This window comes from Coenobita brevimanus, chromosome 6 (assembly GCF_032717465.1).
Source record: "Coenobita brevimanus isolate Jiangsu-jjx chromosome 6, ASM3271746v2, whole genome shotgun sequence".
Lineage (NCBI taxonomy): Eukaryota > Metazoa > Arthropoda > Malacostraca > Decapoda > Coenobitidae > Coenobita > Coenobita brevimanus.
This window is the reverse complement of record NC_136959.1, coordinates 40,392,878-40,412,800: the sequence shown is the minus strand read 5'-3', so window position 1 is coordinate 40,412,800 and position 19,923 is coordinate 40,392,878. Positions and strand designations below refer to the sequence as shown.

Below are 19,923 nucleotides of genomic sequence, written 5' to 3'. Positions count from 1 at the left end.
GAGACAGCATGAGGGAAGCTGGATCACTACATAAGGTTGTATCAAAGGTGTCTACTCTAGCAGTAAATGTCAAAAACTACTCATGACTCATGCAACACATCTGCTAGAGGGAGAGGCCAGACTTCAGACAGCAACACCAACATAATGGAATTCTGAAGTTAATATGATTAAATCCTCTGTGAAAATTCCTATGAAAAGTTGGACAAAGCAGACTACTGTATCTAAGCCTACTTATCCTGATCAGTCTGTGCTAACTGAATTGGTAGCAGTTTTAGCACCTTTTTCTAAAGCGATAAATTTCCCACAAGGTCAGAATATTGTCATATCATGCTACAGTATGTCATACCATGTGTCCTACAACTGATGTCTGAATTTTGTAACATGCAGTCAGGGCACAACAGGTATCTTATATTGAAGCTTAAACAAGCACTCCAAACTCGACTGACACCTGATAAACAATGTTCTGTTTTCTGTTTAGCTGCTAGACCCCAGGTTCAAAAACTGGTGCACTAATACGAGTAATCCAGGTAAATATGACTTTACACACAGGTTGTTAATGCAAAAAATTGAAAAGCTGCAACAAAGTACTACATATAACACAGTTAATTTACATTAAGAAAAAGATTCACTCTTCCCCTGCCTGAAGTAAACAAGTAAACTGTTTAGCTTTATGGCCACACCTACTCAACCGGTTCTATCACCATCATAACCTGTGCAAGCAGAAATGAAAAGCTACCATACTTGGAGAGCCCCTGCACCACGCAGACTCACTGCAACTCACGGGAATTCTGGAAGGCTCATGAGATTGATTAACCCGCGCCGTCCCGAGGACGTACTTCCACGTCCTCACGTTTTGTCACAGCTAATCCCGAGGACGTACTTCAACGTCCTGCAATTGCAAGGTTCATAATTTCCACAATTTTCAAAATTCGCAGGAGATTTTCGTTTCGCCCAGGTACCCAAGCCTCCCCTACCTGCCGCCAGGCGGGCAGCGTCCTAGACCCCGCGTGACCCGCGCTCGCCCTTGTCTCGGTCACTCACCTGCCAGCAGTGACCCAGGTCAGACATGGCGCGGAAAGGTCTCTCAGACGAGGAAATCGCATCCGTCCTGGAAGCCTTCACTGGAGACAGTGATTCTCCAGTCGATGATGATGTGGTGGATCGCGATTACGTCCAGCCAGAGGAGGAAATAAGTAGCAGTGATGAGGAGGTCCCTTCGCCCCGAAAAACGCAGTATGTGACATACCGTAAGGCAAGGGAAGGCCAGCCTGCTCCCCAACCACATGCACAGCTATCTCTCCATCACGATTCTGATCAGGACGAGGATGAGGATGACAGAGGCCTAGGACGTGATATCGCCGTGTGGTTGGGAAAGGAGAAAATATCACCACGTGGATCAGAAGGTGGGGCGAGACGACACCTAAGGTATGGTCAAATTACTTTGTCTGGGGAAGTGGCAAGTGGTGTGGTGGGATTGCTGGGAGAAAGGGAAAGTGTTGTGGTGGCAGCGCGGGGTGAAAGTGAGAGTGGTGTGGGGGTAGTGCGGGGTGAAGGGGCCAGTGGTGTGAGGGAGGCAGCACGAGCACGTGGTGCTCGTAGGCCTAGGGGAGAGAAGGTTGAGTCACTCCCCAGCACTTCTTTCGCCCCTGAATATTCACAAACTTCCTCCCCACAGCCCCAGGATGTGGGGAAAGGAAAGAAAGGGAAGGGAAAGGGTAAAGGAAAAGGGAGAGGGAAGAGAAGTGCGAGTGATGAGAGGCGCCGCTCTCCACCTCCCCAACCTCCCCCACCACCCTCACCTCCCCACCCTGACGAAGGGGACGATGGTGACGTGGCTGGAGACGGTGGTGTCACGTGGAACTGGGAGGATGGGAGTAATTTTACTCCCATCATTCACCCTTTCACTGAGGAGTGGCGGTCAGGTTGCACGGCTCCAGGTGTAAATGCTGGGTCGTCATGGTTAGATTTTTTCAACTTGTTCTTTGGTGAGGCGTTTGTTGGGCGCATAGTAGAACAAACAAATATTTTTTCACAATCCCAGCACCTTGAAAGTGAAAGCTTAGGAACCACAAGCAAGCATGCAGAACAGTATGACTATCCTGTGACTATTTCAGAGATGTTCCTATTTTTTGCCCTGGTAATCTTGATGGGTGTGGTGAGGAAAAATCAAATTCCTGCCTACTGGGCAACGGACCCAATCATCCTCAAACCTTTCTTTGGAAAGGTGATGGGTCGTAACAGATTTCAGTTTATTCTAGGCCGCCTCCACTTTTTTGATGCAGATGATCCAGCCAATGCAAATAACACCGATAAAATGAGGAGAATTAGGCTGGTATTTGATCATTTACGGGAAATGTTCCACTCCTCATTTTATCCCTACAGAGACCTCGTCAAAGACGAGAGTCTTGTGTTGTGGAGAGGCAATATTTCCTTTAGGCAGTATATACCCAGCAAGAGACACCGTTTCGGGTTCAAGATCTTTGTTATGTGTGACTGTAAGACTGGTTATGTGCAAGACAGTCTTGTACACGGGCGCACAGACAGATATAATAGAAGATCGGAGTATAGGACTCTCTGGGGCCGTGGTGAAGACAATGATAGAAGAGTACCTTCATCGTGGTCATGTGTTGTACCTGGACAACTGGTACACTAGCCCTCTTCTCGCTAGGTTCCTCCACCAACACGACACCGGAGTCTGTGGTACAGTCAAGAGAAACCGTCGCCATATGGTCAAGATAGGGAGGAAACTTGACAAGAATGAGGTGGTTTTCTTCCAGGCCAATAACATCCTTGCAACCCTGTGGAACCACAACAGGGAAGTTTGCCTCCTATCAACTGTTCACAGCCCCCTGATGCACCGCACAGACTCCGTGGATCACCGTAGTGAGAGGAGGCGCAACGTATGGAAACCAGAGTCTGTACTTGCCTATAATCTGAACATGAGGCAAGTTGATCAGTCAGACTCGATGATTTCAAGTGCTGACTGTGCCAGGACCATGATGAAGTGGTACAAGAAACTCTTTTTCCACTTGCTCGACATCACGGTCCTGAATGCCCACTACCTGCACGCAATGACCACCGGAGTATCCGAGACCTTTGAGGGGTTTGTGAGGGAGCTGGCACGTGAAATAATCGCCCAGCATGCCCAGGACAGACCCCCATACCGCCCCCGCGCCCCCCGTGCTGCTCAGACTCCCCTACGTCTTGCAGGCCGCCACTACCCCAGCGCAATCCCTTCCGAACCAAACCGTCGTAAACCCCAGCGTCGCTGCCATGTATGTAAGCACTCGACAGTCAGACCATCCACGCAGAGAAAAGACACAAGATACAAGTGTGTCGAGTGCAATGTTGCGTTGTGCCTTCAGCCTTGTTTCAAGGCATATCATAATTTCCTACACTTCTGAAACTGTGTGGGAAGGCGAAATGACGCTCATGATAATGGTAAGGCCAGTCAGTAGGTGCTAAGTCAAATATAAAGTTGAAACGGGTGTTATTTTTTCAGAAAAGTAATGTATAAGATGAGAATTAGTCTAAGTGGAAAGAATTGTTATCAAAACTACACCCACTGTGTAAATCTGGTCAGTAAATATGTGATAGCAAGGAAATAAAGTGGAAACAGGTGTAATGTTAGCATGAATAAAACGTATAAGTTGAACATTACTGTAAGTTGTCATAATTGATGTCATGAGTACACCCACATTCTGGTCAGTAAGTATGTGATAGGAATTATATACAGTGGAAGATGTTGTAATGTTAGTAGTAAGGTATTTTATAAGTTGATTACTAGTGTAAGATGAAACAAATGATATTGCGATAACACTCCCTGTGTAAGTATGCGCAAATATGACGCTAAGTTCCATCGTACGTTCAGAAATGATGTGATATCAATTATATCAAGTGTTTACATGTGCAATGTTAGTGTAGAATTATTATATAAGTACAAAAATAGGTTGTAAGTTGAATTAGTTGTTATAGCGACTTCACCGTGTGTGTTATTATGCGCTATTATTACGCTATATATTTACGTAAGGCCTGAAATAATCTCAAAACAGTTCTATAAAGTTGAAAAGTGTATAATAATATTAGAAAAGTATTATGTAAGTACAAAAAGCACAATACGAGTTGAAACAACAGTCACAGCGAGTTCACTCACTATGTAAATAAGCGCTAACATTACGCTAAATGTTATCAAAAGGCCTGTGAATACGTAAAAACAGTTCAATAAAATGTAAAATGGTATAATGTTATTGTAGAAGTATTATGTAAGTAAAAAAAATTATATGTATCATGATTTTAGAATGTTAGCGATTCATCGTGACCAAGTTGGCCGATTTTGCTCGTTTCGCACGATGGTACAATGCTTATTTCTGCTCTATTTTTGTATAAAATCCAATATACTCTTTTATCATATGTTTTTATGTTTGTAATAAATTCATTTCTACTTACTTTCATTGGTTTACCAAACTTATAATACCATAGAAAACGTTTGAGGCTCACACTGCCTAGGGAGAACACGGGGCCAGGAGGGACCAAGGTATACCTGGTTAAGCTAATTAGGGACCCCGGGGACCACTTTTTTTGCCACTGGCCATTGTTTCTGACCAAAAGCGAAAGTTTAAGCAAAAAAAAAAAAGGGTCGAAAAATGCCCGGGATTGGGGGGTACCAGTGGTCGAAAAGTGGCCGGGACGGGGCGGGTTAACTACCCATACTTATCAGGACAAATGGTAACTGCAAGGCTTGATGAATGAGTTTGGGAGAGGGTGTAAGAAATGGAATCAAATGGTGAATGTAGGAAATGGTAAAGTTATGGTCTTTGAGAGAAATGAAGCCACTGAATGTACAGTGAGGTTGGATGAGGAGGAAAAGGAAAATGAGTGTTTTTAAGTACTTTGGTGGTGTGATGAGTAAGGATGGAAGTTTAGTGGGTGAAGTGCTTCAAAGGGTACAAGAGGGAAGAAAGGTTGCTGGTTCTTTGAAAGCAGTGATAAGGAACAGAGAAGTGAAAAAGTTACTGCATGACAATATTGTGATACCAACCCTAACGTATGGAAGTGAAGCTTGGACCTTGTTACTAGGACACAAGTCAAGAGTGACAGCAGTGGAAATGAGTTATATGAGAGGAGCACGTGGAGTTATGTGGAGAGAGACTGACAAATGAGGAAGTGAAGGAGTGAAGTGGTGTGGATGTGGATGTGATAGAAAGTATTAGGAGAAATACACTGAGGTGGTTTGGCCATGTGGAGAGGATGGAAAGTGAGAGATAATGAGGAGAGTGTATGGAAGGGAGGGGAAAGGGGAGAGAGGGAGGGAGAGGCCAAGGATGAGATGGAGGGATGGAGTGGAGAGGTATATGAGAGAGGGGGATGTGGGCTGGGAGCAGGGTAATGAAATGGCACTGGACAGGGCAACATGGAGGTGATTTGTTTGTGGCCACCCCTTATGGGATTGACACATGTGGCAATAGACAAACAGTTACACCTATCAGGACTAGTCAAGCACCACCGTGTTCCAGCCTTAAGATATGCAGAGGTGAATGTTGTAGGTTCAGTAATAACACTTTTTGGATGTTAATATTTTATTCAATAAGAATACTTGTAGTGGGCATTTGTTGGAGGCACAATAGTATTAGTATGCTCTGCAAGTGTATAACTGATTTTTTCTATGTTACACATACAAAAGTAATACAGGTACTTTATTTTCTCAACATACCTACCATTTTCCAGTTAATTTATCAGTATAGTACCTTGTAGTTTTCATGGATTACACAAGTTTATAAAAAATAAAAATCTCCTCTCAGTTGCCTTTCATCCATTCTACTTAGTTACATTTATCTATCTATCTATCTATTGCCAGACACCTTAATCCCATACGGGGTGGCCACAAACAAATCGCCTACACGCCCCCCTGTCCCCCATCATTTCAATGCCGTGCTCCCAACTCACATCCCTCTCTCTCATATACCTCTCCACCCCATCCCTCCATCTCATCCTCAGCCTCCCCCTCCCTCTTCCCCCCCTCCACCTCACTCACACACTCTCCTCGTCAGTCTCTCACCCTCCATCCTCTCCACATGGCCAAAACACCTCAGTGTGATCCTCCTAATGCTTCCTATCACATCCACATCCACACCACAATGCTCCTTTATATCCTCATTTGTCAGCTTGTCTCTCCATGTAACTCCACAGGCTCCTCTTAAATAACTCATTTCCACTGCTCTCACTCTTGACTTGTGTCCTTCCAACAAAGTCCAAGCTTCACTTCCATAAGTTAGAGTTGGTATCACAATACTGTACTGTCATGTTGTAACTTTTTCACTTCCATACTCACTTCCCTGTTTCTTATCACTGCTTTCAAGGAACCAGCAACCTTTCTTCCTTGTTGTACCCTTTCAAGCACTTCACCCTCCAAACTTCCATCCTTACTCATCACACTACCCAAGTACAGTACAATCCCAGCTATCCAGTATCTAGACAAACAGAATACTCAGAAAAACGGGAAATTTCAAGGGCTGGTAAAAACGTCAGTAAGTTATAACTGTGCGCTATTTTGAATGGACCACCAAAACGCCGTTTTATCGTGTCACACAAGGCTGGGTGAAGTCGGACTAAGCGAGGTGAAGGCATTTCTGGCTAATGTAAATCCCTAGTAAATCCTCTTAACCAGCCCTCCTCTTCCCTCTTTCCCCTACTTGAATTCAGTCATCCTCCACACCCTCCACAATTTCCACAAATCACCAGTCTGCTTTTTACCACCAGACAGTAAACAAGCTCTCTTGCTGTTGTGTTGCTCTGATGGACGGTAATTTCAACACTCCAAAATGCCTAAAGAGCAAACTAAACGTAAGTGTGTTGTGCTTACCTTGAAACAGAAGCTGGACATATGCAATAGACTTGAAAAAGGCAAACATTATGAAACACTGATGACCGAATATAATGTAGGAAATTCAACGACTTATGATATCAAGGCCCAAGCATCCAAGCTCAATGAATTTTTCATGAAAAGCGAGACAAGTAAGTCCACTGAAAAAAGGCATACTCTTCATCGTTCGAGAGGTTTTGCTTAGAAAGATCTAGGGGAGCATGTATTTCTGGTCCTCTTATACAAGAAAAAGCAAGAGAGTTTCACAGTAAAATGAATACAGAAGTCGAATGTGATTTCAGTGTTGGATGGTTAAATTGTTTCAAAGACAGGCATAGAATTTGTAAACCAGACATCTCGGGAGAGAGCAAATCAGCAAACGCCGGTGTTTTTCTTCCTAACAGAACGACTCTAACTTGCACCACATAAATTCATCTTAGAACGCATGTGTGCTGACAGAGATGAAAAAAAAAAATGTTAATAGGAATGAAAGTTTACTTTGTTGGAGGAAAAAAAAAAAAATATATGCTTGCACTTCATATGTACATCATGTATTTTATTTTATGCAAAACAGCTGATTGGCGGCAGGTGAAGGATGGAATGGTGGAGGTCAGTCGGGGCCGGGATCGTAAACAAAGTTTGTGTGGGGGCACAGGTGTGATAATTCTACAGTGCAGTCTTAACATCAGTTCACCAATAAATGTTCAAGATTTTATTTCTTTATTTTTCCACTTTTATGAGTAAGGTACATACAACAATACTTCGGTAGTTAACAGAATGGTGCAAAACAGTGCTGGAATGGTGGCGGTCAGTCGGGGCCGGGACCGAAAACAAAGCTGATGTGGGAACACAGGTGTCGTGATAATTTACCAAAAAATATTCAGGATTTTATTCCTTTAGTTTTCCACATTTATGAGTACAGTACATACAAGAAATTATTCGGTAGTTAACAGAACGGACTTGTGCATTTTGCAGTACTGCAAGGCATTGCATGCACATGCATTATGACCATGGTGTGTGTTTACGAGGCAATATTTCAGGTGGAATCTCTTAGTGTGCCCCCTGATGTGAGTGGTGAGTACCTGAATTGTATTTACTGCTGTGATAATCGCCTTTGCATTGATTTGAATATCAGTACTAAGGGAAAAATCTGTAACCGGGAAGGTAAATTCCCCAAGCCGCACGGTTAACTGGGATTGTACTGTACTTAAACTTACTAACATTTTCCATTTTCTCATCATCCAACCTCACTGTTCATTCACTGACTTCATCTCTCTCAAAGATCATCACTTTACTCTTCCCTACATTCACCTTTAGATTCTGTTTCTTACATACTCTCCCAAATTCATCCACCAAGCCTTGCAGCTCCCATTCGTCTTCATTTAACAACACAGCATCATCTGTAAATAATAGCACAGGGAGTTTCCAAACACTACCCCCTCTCACTAGGGCCACTCCAACATCCACTGCCCTATCTTGTATCTCTTTTATTACCCCTTCCATGTACTGATTGAACAACCATGGAGACATGACACATCCCTGTTTCAACCAAACCTTCAAAGAGAAAAATTCACTCAGTTCACCATCCACATGCACTGCAGCCTTAGCACCATCATACATACTCTTCACAGCAATCAACAACTTACCATCTACTCCATATATTCTTAATACTTTCCACAATCCTTGTCTATCCACCCTGTCATATGCTTACTCCAAATCCATGAAGGCCACATACAACTTCTTTCCCTTCTCTAGAAACTTTTCCAGATCTAAAAATGAATATCTGATCTACACAACCTCTTCCCTTCCTAAAGCCTCCTTGTTCTTCTCCAACTAATTCCTCTGTTATTTCCCTATGTCAATAAGTATCCTACCAAACACTTTTCCTATTAAACTATGAAGACAAATGCCCCTATGATTACCACACACTTCTTTTTCCCCTTTTCCTTTGTACAAGGGAATAATTATACTTGACTTCCAATCCTCCGGGACTCTACCTTCCTCCCAGGCCAATCTCCACATCTTCCACATCCATTCTACTACTATCTCTCACCCATGCTTCAGCATTTCACCACACACTCGATCAATTCCTGGGGCTTTCCCCAATTTAACTTTCTTCATTGCTTCCACAACTTCTATCCTACTGATTTCTTCTTGTCTTCTCACCTCTCTCCTTCTTCCAGCCATTCCCCAGCCACTTATACTCGCATAACTTCCATCCTCTATGTTCAAAAATTCCTTAAAGTATTCTCTCCATCTGCTCACTTTTTCTCCCTTCTCCACTAGTAATCTTCCATTTTTATCTTTCACTCCACTACTAACTTCACTGCCATCCTGTCTTACTCTCTTCACCTCTTTCCAGAACATTTTCTTACAGTCCCTCCACTTTACACTCAAATTCCTTCCAAATTCCTCATCCACTCTCTTCTTACTCTCTCTTACTAATCTTTTCACCTCTCTCTTCCTTTCTACATATAACTCTCTCTTCCGCCTCTCAACTTCTTCCACGCCCCTATTTCTCATCCATTCATTTATGCTTTCTTCTTTTGTGCCTCAGAGTGTCTCACCACTTCATTCCACCATACTGTTCCTTCCACCCCCTTCCGTCTTCTCTTCACCCCACATCACATGCTGCACATATTTCTTCTGTGAATATCTTGCACACAGCTTCCACATCCCCCATCTGCTCCAATCCATATTTACCCAATCATTTCTCTACTTCTCTCTTATATTCTGCCTTTTTCTCATCCTCCTGCTACTTTTCCACTCTCCTTTACTCATCCTCATTACCTTTCCACTCTCCTTGCAACTACTCCTTCCTCCCGTCCTTCCCTTTTTCTATTTCTCCATCTTACTTGGATCTTGATTCTGGCCACCACCAAGTAGTGGTCAGAAAGTTCACTCCCCCAACCTCTATAAGCTCTTGCATCCATTACACATCTTCGCATCCTTTCATCCACACACACATAATCAGTCATTGCCTTCCTTTCATTCAGTTCAACATCCACCCTTCTCATCACTCGCCATGTATACCTGTGGATCATTTTGTGCCTGAAGAGGGTATTGGCTATCATCAACCCTCTCCCGGCACAAATGTCCACTAACGCACTGCCATTCTCATCTATCTCAGCAGGCACACCCCACTCACCAACTATTCCATCCACCTTCACATTCCCTACTTTACCATTCATATCACCAATCAAAAACACTCTCTCATTCCTTCCAAACTTTTCCATGCACACTTCCACATTTGTCCAGAACTCTTCTCTCACTCTGCTAGCACGATCTTGCGTTGGCGCATACAAGCACAGAATCACCCACATTTGTATTGCAACTTTCAATCTTACCCACACAATATCGCTTGGCTACATCATGAGGTAATTTGAAACAATTTCACAGTATCATTATTTTCCTTCACATAAAAGTGGCATTATTAAAAGATATCTATAAAATTCTGAAGAATAAAAGTGAGGTCTACAAGATAAGACCAATACAGGCTTAGCTTAATATCTATCTATCTACTAGATGCCATAATCCCTAATGGGATGGCTGTTTGACTCTGGGTTAGTTATTTTACAGGAAGGGGCACTAACTCCTCGCCAACCCACTTGCTGACACATAGGAAACACGTATGAGTTGGTTATAAGATTACCACCCAAGTCGGTTGGTGGAGGGTTAGTGCCCCTCCTTGTAAAACAACTACCCTACAGTAAAACCTAACTATAACGGACTACTTGAGGCCCAAGCCATTCCAAAAAATGCAACATCTGGACTTCCCCCTCCTAACCCAGACTTTTTCTGATATATCAGACATCAGTCCAGATTGCACCAACAGTTTATAAACTGTTTTCACTACATTGCAGTACTGTACTGTATTAACATCCACTATAATAATCAAATGTACGGTAAAAAATACAGTAACATCTCGATATACAATACCCCAGGTGCGATATCCCCGGCTTAATGATGGGGGTAGTAATACCACCACACCCCACCCAACAATGGCCAAACCCCAGTTTAATGTTTTTTTTTTTTCCAATTCTGATGATATTTTAGTCTAAAATTGTGTGTTTAGGTTGATTTATAAACTGTTTTTAGATTTAGATCAATGTGTTTTAGCCACAGGTGGAGTGAACATGTCATTTTGGGGTACAGTTTACTAAGCATGATTTTTTCCAGACTTAAAGTATATTTGACGATTTTCAGATTTTATTTGTTGGTTTTAGTAAGTTATTTACAAGTTTTAGGCTTAGGTTAGCTTTGTTTGGGGGAAAACCCAAGGCTGGTAAACGATCCACATTGCTTTATGTGTTAAAAGTACCCCGATATGTGATACCCTGCCTAACGATGGGGTTTTACCTAACCAATTACGTCGTTAAACCGGGGTATGCTGTAATACCATACTGTACAATGATAAACATGTCTCTTATTTAACTTATTGTGGTGAACATGGCTGAAGTGGTCAGGCAGTCCGGGCTGCTTCTGGCTTTATCAGACTTTTTCCGATATACAAGAATCTAGTCTGGTAGCTTCTCGATTCCAACAAAAGCTAATTCCGGTCTATTAAAGACTTTTATAGCTTGGTTTTATTGTAACTCAAGGACAAATGGCCACCCTTTACAAGATCATGGTGTCAGGCTAGAGACAGATTAACACATACCCCGATTTCCAACACACTGATAACAGATGGTTCACTAGACCGAACAAAAGAAATGGGGGAACATTCCCACAATCTGAACAACAATTGACTCGCTAATCCGAGCACTCCACCCCTTCCTGGGTTTGAAACAACCGTGTCTGAATGGGATGTGGTGGTGCACACGGCTCTCCCTGTCCTCCCTCCATCCCCTGTCTTCTCTCCCCATCCCTTTTCCATCCTCCACCATGCTCAGCACTGCCAGGTGTGTCTCCCTTTCCATTCCCCCGCCCTCCCCCACCCCAGCTTGTCACCCGTGTGTGTGTGTGTGCATGAGAGAGAGAGAGACTGTGAGCGAGTGAGTCAGAGTAAGTGAAGGAGACTGGGTGGGGAGGGGGAGCAGTTTGGCTCTTTTGTCTCCTCCCTGTCCCCTCACCCTCCTCCACCCCTGCTTGTCTCCTTCCCCATCCCCCCACCCTCCCCATCCCCACTTGTCTCCCTCCAGTCCCTTCACCCCCTCCCACCCCTGCTTGTCTCCCTCCCCATCCCCTGGCCCACCCCCACCCCTGCTTGGTATGCTGCCAGCTACCTGCCTGTCATTCATCAGTTGCCCGAAGCATTTCACCGAGTCACACTGCACATAGTACCCACACGTGCACGTAATGTTTGATGTCTGATTTTTTGGCAACAGTATTGCTTATGAGGATAATAATATTACCTACGGAGTTTCTGTCAGTCTCTATTGACTAAGCATGGCATATGAGAGTTTAAGTTTGGGCCTGGAATGCATCTCTGGCTTTTCTTCAGTATCTTATGGGGAAAATTGCTTCGATATCCATTATAGCCTACTTGCTGACCGAACACTCCGACTAGTACACAACACTGCCGGAAATCAGGATATGGGTTCAAATGGATAGATGTTGTGTTTCTGTTGTAATTACTCTATTGGGAAAACATAAACTAGTACATTACCCTCACGTCCAGTATGGTACGTGTTTGTCCAGTACTGTTTTCGTCCAGTACAGTCAGCAAAAAAATTAAAATAATTTATTATTGTAGTAGGGATATGTTGGGCTAGTACGGATCAGCTGTGCAAAGTGGGCCAAATCCAAAGAGTTCTTCTCTAGTACTGACGTGCTGCACCCAGTACTATTACCCACGCGTGGGCAGGAAGATGGCCAACACCAAGGAACGTTTCCCTAGAACCGCCGCTCCAATCTAGTACGCTTTCCTCGTGACGTGTGCCAGCCAAATTGGAGTACAGGTAACTCGCACGGAACACGAGGGTTTCGTTCCTACCGTGCCGTGTTAGGTGCGAAATCGCGTATATTTAAACTACTCCGTATTTTGCTCCCTAGACCCCCCAAATGTGTTGTTTTGCTGTTATCTGTCACTAGAAAGCACTTTAAGTGGTTAGAAGGTTTATTTAATGTTACAACTCACAAATACAGTACTCCTGAGCAAAACTTCAACACACAAATACTGTACGTAAACACAAGGAAACACTCCGACGCCGATCATAGGTAATAAATTAGGTTAACTGGTACCAGTGCTTTAACTTACAAGTACATACCAGAACAGTACATATTTAACTTAGAAATGCAGTACTGTGATATCGAATGATTTCAGTACATAATCTGTTAGGAATGGCTGGAAAAAAAAAAAATGTTATGAATACATTTTCACCTTTTTGATATATGTTTATGATAGTTTCGAGTTATTTTTTACGTTATCGTTGTGCCCATGCTTGGAAAAGGGAGCAAAAGAGTTGAATTTTCAGTCCTAAATGAGAAAACTGCACGTCCTCCAAGGCTAGACTCTGCCACGGGAGAATGAAGTGGAGGGTCAGTCCGATTAGCAATAAGGAAGTTGTGTCACAACTTCCAGCTCCCACACCACGAGAATGGCTAAAAATAGAATCGTAATGCAGTTTCAGAACTAACAATAAGTCTAATTATTACGAATACAGATACAATGCAGAAATAAATACGTTTACAGACAGGGAAAACGTATTTCTTGCGTCATAACATGTTCATCTTTCTCAATCATTTTACGTTCATCTTTATCATTTTACCTTGTTATTTTCGCAATATATATTGCTGTCTCGTAAACAGGGTGGTTGTTTGTGTTTTGCAAGGGAGGAAAAAGGTTGTATTTTCTGTCTGGGTCGAGATAATGGGTGTAACTGTGTGTGGTTAGGCATGGCCACGAGCGAAAAAATCGTACATCCACTCATCACGATAGCCGGTGGTAAACTGACAGATGATACATGAGATGGTGAAGTCAAGGCCATGTCCCAGATTTTCGTTCACTTCCCGAAAGTTTTCACAGTTTTCTACAAGTTGCAAACCATTACAGCAAACCTGAGCAAATAGGTAAAGATACCAAGACAAAAATGTATTTTTCTCTTATTATAAGTCTTTAACGAACAAACAAAAAAAAGGCAATATTCCGACGCCGATCATGGGTAATCATATAAATCAGGTTAACTGGTTACAAGGCTTTATTTAATGTTTTAATTGCTTACAAGTACAGTCACTCATAAAAGAAACGGACCCCCCCGGCCAAGACACCTTTCAACCAATATGATATCGGTCCTGGTAACACTGTAAATGACGTCAGGTGTGGGGGGTGTGAAGCTGCGTTTGGGGGAAGTTCATTCAAAGTTCATTCTAAGTGTGTCGAGCCCATTCATTTAACCCTTGAGGCCGGGGGTTTCATTTGCATCATTACTGGTGCGGCATTAATGCATAAATGTTCGGGTATGGGATTGTGTTATCATCTGAAAGTTCTTTGTTCTTGTAGCATAAAGTTAGTTTTGTGTGAAGGACAACATAACAAGTCAGATATAAAGTATGTTTGACTCGAAATGTGGATTGAAGCAGTGTTTCGTGCAGATTAACTCCGCCCTCCTCTCAAACACCCCTCCTCATCCCCCCATATGGCTGACGTCAAATACACTGTTACCAACACTGAATACCCCGAGTTATATTGCCTCGAAGGCAGGGGGGGGGGTCTTTTCTTTTATGAGTGACTGTACATACCAGAACAGTAAATATTTAACTTACAAATACAGTACTGTAGAAAAGCAGTACAGTAAGAGTTTAACGAACAAACAAAAAAGGCAATATTCCGACGCCGATCATGGGTAATCATATAATTCGGGTTATCTGATTACAAGGCTTTATTTAATGATTTAACTTTATTTAAGTGCTTACAAGTACAGTACATACAAGAACAGTAAATATTTAACTTACAAATACTGAACAGCACTGTGGAAAAAACGAACAAATAAAAAAGGCAATATTCTGACGCCTATCAGGTAAACTGGTTGTAAGACTTTATTTCTTGCTTTAACGTTATTTAATAGTACTTTAAGTTGCACATAAACTTACCAGAACAGTACAGTACTGTAAATATTTAACTTACAAATACTGTGCTACTGTACTCGGGAATGTCTCACTCACTGAATAATTTCCCGCCTAGATCGTCACGTAATCAAAACAAACCGCGCGCTGCGGTGACGTTCGAGGATTTGATCTTTCAAAGGCCTCTCCTGCGTTAATTTGTAGTTTTCATAATGGTTTTTTAATCTTACGTTGTCTTATAAGTATCCCAGCCATTACCGTGTATAATTGCGAGCGCGTTCCGTGAGATCGTGTTCCGTGCGAGTTACCTGTATTGCACTTTCCCCTGAGGACGAAGACGACGATGTGTCAGTGTGTGACTATGAGGGGATTTATAAGGGAGGATGAGGCAGAGAGGCCTCCACAGGATCCTGAAGGACCTCCTCCAGCCTCGGAAACTCCTCCCCCCTCCTCCCTCAAGCCCATCACCATTCACCTTAAAGGTTGGTAAAATCTTAGTTGTGTCAAAATGTAGTTAAGTTGAATTTTGGGGGGATTTTTTGAAGGCTTGTCTGACATTGTTCATTTTTCCCATAAGGTCTGTTTTGTCCAGTACAGATTTAGTTCAGTTAAGTAGTACAGTACTGTCTGACAAAAATAGCGTACTGGATGCATGGGTACTGTACCGTATATCAAATGCTATAAGTATGATATGTTTGATATCTGAGTACTGAATACCGGCATCAGTCATGAAGTCATTTACCATACCCAGTAACTTTAGTATAGTACTAGGCTGATCTATAGCTGAAAGTTACTTTTAAACATAGAGTATACATGAATACTTTCATTACATATTAATATCTGCAATCATTTTCACAGTATTTCTTTGTATATGTATTCTTACAAATCTGACATATTCATATTCACTCCATCCCTGACTCCACGGTGTAAAACGATTAACCCATCACGTCCCGAGCTATTTAGCACATCCGACACCCCCCAATCCCAAGGTATTTTCGACAAATTTATTTTTGGCTAAAACCTCTGCTTTTGGAGGAAACATCGAAAATTCATAGAGAAATCGCTCACCTGAGGTTAAAAATACTCGATCCAGGTAGCAGTACCTCCTTACCTTATTGGGTTTTCTAACAGGCTGGCACCAAAGAAAACGAGTTCTATGGGAGGGTAACTATTTCACACCACTCATAAATGGTATTTATTTATTTACTTGGTACGAATTTTTATGTAGTACGAGAGTATAATGGTTTTCAAACAGTAATACTGTATAGGCATTATAAGCATTGTTTCACTCATTAACTCATCACCATACCTGACCTTTTTTTGCAACATTACCTGATCATCATTTCTGACTGTTTCTTCCTCTAACGCTATGTAAACTTTGTCCTCCACATTGTCATCAATTGGGGAATCACTCTGGCCCTGAATGTCTTTATTGGCCAGGTCACTGGTAACAAGTGAATTGCCGAGACAATGGCATGCAAGGGGGGGGGGAAGGTTATGAGGTGTAAGGCATTGTCCCTGCTTGGCATCTTGTAGAGGAATAGAGGAAGGTGTTCCGTGTATACATACGAAAAATCACGCGCGCAAACTGAAAATTGTGCAAATTATGAACTCTGCAATTGCGCGACGTACCAGTACATCGTTGGGACTGGCAAATGCAAAATGTTGCAACGTATCCATACGTTGACTGGATGTCTCGGTTTAAGGAGCGGCTCTCCATTCTGGCAGTACCAATGTTGATGGTTATCATCGCCTACAACCAGTCACAGTAGGTAAGAGCACGCGACACCTGTTGCTCACGGACATAATAGCCAAGCTTCCTGAGGAGTACAATACCATGGGAACAAGTCTGCCTGGTTTACCCACCAACACACCAGGCTGAAGGCATCCCTATCCCCACAGAATTCGACGCAGACAAACAGATGGTCAGATCGATGCTGTGGCTTTCAAAAGTAGGCGGCTACCCTAGTTTTGAGGGGCTTTCAAAGTTACGTTTAGTGGCAGTATGGATAGTTAATGTTTTGGGGGGCTTCTGGGGGTAATGCCATCCCCCTCAGTTTGGTACAAAGTTTTGGTATGGCTTTCTTATATACAGTATGTTCATTTTTTTATAGGTTTTCAGGTGTTTCAATATATTTTTTTTTTAATAATTTTTGATGGAAATGCTTTTTTCTTTCACCATAAGCAGGGGGAGGGGAATCAAAAACAGCAAAATAAGATACTTCCGATAAAAGTTACATTAAAATTTTGAAACAATGGAAATCTTCCATTTAACCCCTAAAAAGCGGCCATGGACAGCCAACCCCCCCCGTGTGGTGGGGTTGGATCGCGGTCTGAGTACCTGTAGGAAAATATTAGCCAAAAATCAGAGATTAACCCTAGAACATTATACTTGGTATGGCAGATAGTACTTACATTCAGCTTTCTCCAGAGACAGGTGTTGAGCCTTCGTGGACTACCCAAAGACTTGTGGAGACTTGCAAAGTTGGGCAACAAAATCTTCACTTTCACACCTCCAGCAACCCGGTTTCCCCTCTACCACAGCCTCATTCTGTCACAGTAAACTTTATACTACAATGTACAGGTAGTTTGGAATCCGTATTTGTACAATAAGCACTGAAAATAAGGCTAAAATCAATGGAGCGTACGGCCAACATGCAGCGCGGCGGAGGTCTTCCTGTCACTCAACAAACAATTCCATTTTCACTGCTAAAAACACGTATACTACATTATTTTCAATCATAGTACTTCCCAAAAGACCACCGCGGTGCGTTTTTATTCTGCCTTACGCCCGTCACTTTATTCTCATTTCTGTCGGCCGCTCGCACTGACTCGGAAGAGCTAGAACTCGCCATAGTGTCACTTTGAAAGCCTGTGGTAAACTGACACTAAACAGGGGAAAACCGCGCGAAAAAAAGCTAGTGTGACAACTGGGGAAACAAGCGTTTCCTATTAGCATAAACTGCTTGTGAGAGGAGAGCGCAGGTTTACAGTTCTGAGCATTCAGCGTGCTGCCAGGCTGGCCGGGCTGTTGTGGGGGGGGAAGGGGGAAAAATGCGATACTTGGCAACAACGGAGGTCAGTAGTAAAAAGGTCAAGTATGCTAATTGTAGCTAAAGGGTGGCGGTACTGATAGACAATACCAGCTGGAACATCCTTGCCCGCGTTTATTCAAAATGAACTCAAATCGCAAATGCGACGATCCGCCGTTATGTCCTTTTTGGCGATCATTGTAAAAGCGACGCTCCGCGTTTAAAGGGTTAAACCAAAAGTAAAAATAAACAATTGAGGTAATAAAACAAAAATTCCTTATGAATTTGGGAAGGTTGTAAGACAGCGACAGCATGTGAAAGACTATCTATAGCCAGATGCCACAATCCCATAAGGGGTAGCCATTTGTCTTTAAATAAGCAGTTTTATGGGGAGGGGCACTAACCCTCTGCCAACACACTTGTTGCCACACAGGGAACATGTAAGGGTTGGTTATTTGGTTACCACACAGCACTGTTAATGGTTCCTGGCTTACAGGAAACCATTAGGCCTGTCAATCTGTGTAAAACCACCTAAAAAGGAAAGAAGAGAAATAAAATGCAACAGGAAAGATGGGTGAAACAGGAAAAGAACAGGGCACAACAGAAAAAGAATGATAAAAGGTGAAGGAAGAAATAGGCAGCACTACATCGTGAGTGAATGATGGTTGCCACCACCAACCACAAGTCACCATTCGAATCACACTGGAAACACAAATATCATTTATAGCTGATTTGTCATGGAGGTAGGCTATAATAAAAAAATAAAAAAATGCAATTACTGATTTGTAGAGCAGATTCTGATATGACCTAAATGTGGTCCAAACAGCAGTAATAATATGGTAAGAAGGTGATGAGGACCCTGGTGACAATAATAAAACAACAAATAATGGGATAAAATAAAACAAAGAGTTCATGTCAATATTAATGCCAGGTCCAGCAAAATCAAGTCAACCTGACAAAAGAAAGAAATTTGAATGTATATTCCTCAGTATCAACCAAAATCAAATTGAAAATCTGAGTAAGCTGGGTTAGAAATTACCCCCTTAATGTGTACTTCTGGATGTTAACCAACTCCATGTGAGAACTTGGGTGTGCTGCTTTGGTCAACGTTTGGCTAACGTATGCTTATGATATACACACAATGGTGGGGACAACTTCACAGACCCATTAACATTTATCATCAAACCTAACAAACTGGGACTCCTACATTGTCAAGGTGTAACAATCCAATAACGAAACAATGTACAGATAAGACTGACAAACTGTAAACGAACCCACCACCCAAAACAATACAGGGTGGTGGTAAAATTATAACCTTACCGTCACTCTGATATATTTCTTCAAAATGGATACCAGATTACGCTCGTGTGTCGGGGATTCGTATAGATCAACAAGGTCATAACATTCTAATCCGCAGAGGCGGCACAACCGGTCAAAATCAGCTACAGATCCCATGGCAGTAAATTCCTACGACGTCCTTTTCATCCCACTCAATTGACAGGCGTACCATCCTTTCCGTGTAACATATTGCTGTTGGCAGCCTTTGCAAAATTACTTTTAAAAATCATGAAGTAACCGAGACATGTTACTGAATAGGTGTGCATATTTTCAAGGTTGGTGCAGGGTTGTGCTGCATACAATAATTATTGTATTTATACAATAATTTGGAGTCTGAATACAGTATACAATCATCTGCATATAATATACAATAATTTTGAACAGACGTGGTTTGCATTATATTCCCACACATATGCAGAGAGACAGAGAATTGGGAATTTCCTGTGACAGGAAAGGAATGCGTGGAATGCGTTCAGAGCTAAGGCCATTCAGGGGAAGGTAGTGCTACCGGCGGGGCCGAGCCTGCCATAGGAGAGAAGACAGGTCAAACTGCATCAGCTGTAGCTTCCAGCAGGTCCGCCGCGGTTTTCACGTCAACTTGGGCTGACTTTAAAACTGTGTGGCGGGTAAATATGGTCACACAATCGTACATTCCACTGTGGAATGTACGATTGTGTGACCAATTAGAAA

At 42.5% G+C, this 19,923-nt stretch overlaps 1 protein-coding gene across 1 annotated transcript in view; it reads right to left on the bottom strand.

The window, feature by feature from the left end:
- LOC145401032 (uncharacterized) overlaps positions 1-19,372 on the bottom strand; it is a 222,872-nt gene extending 203,500 nt beyond the window's left edge. Inside the window, exon 1 of the mRNA XM_080273410.1 lies at positions 19,216-19,372. Within this exon, the coding sequence (XP_080129536.1) occupies positions 19,216-19,350 (135 nt within the window). The 5' untranslated portion in view covers positions 19,351-19,372. The remainder of the gene's footprint in view (positions 1-19,215) is intronic.
- Between the last annotated feature and the right edge of the window lie 551 nt (positions 19,373-19,923).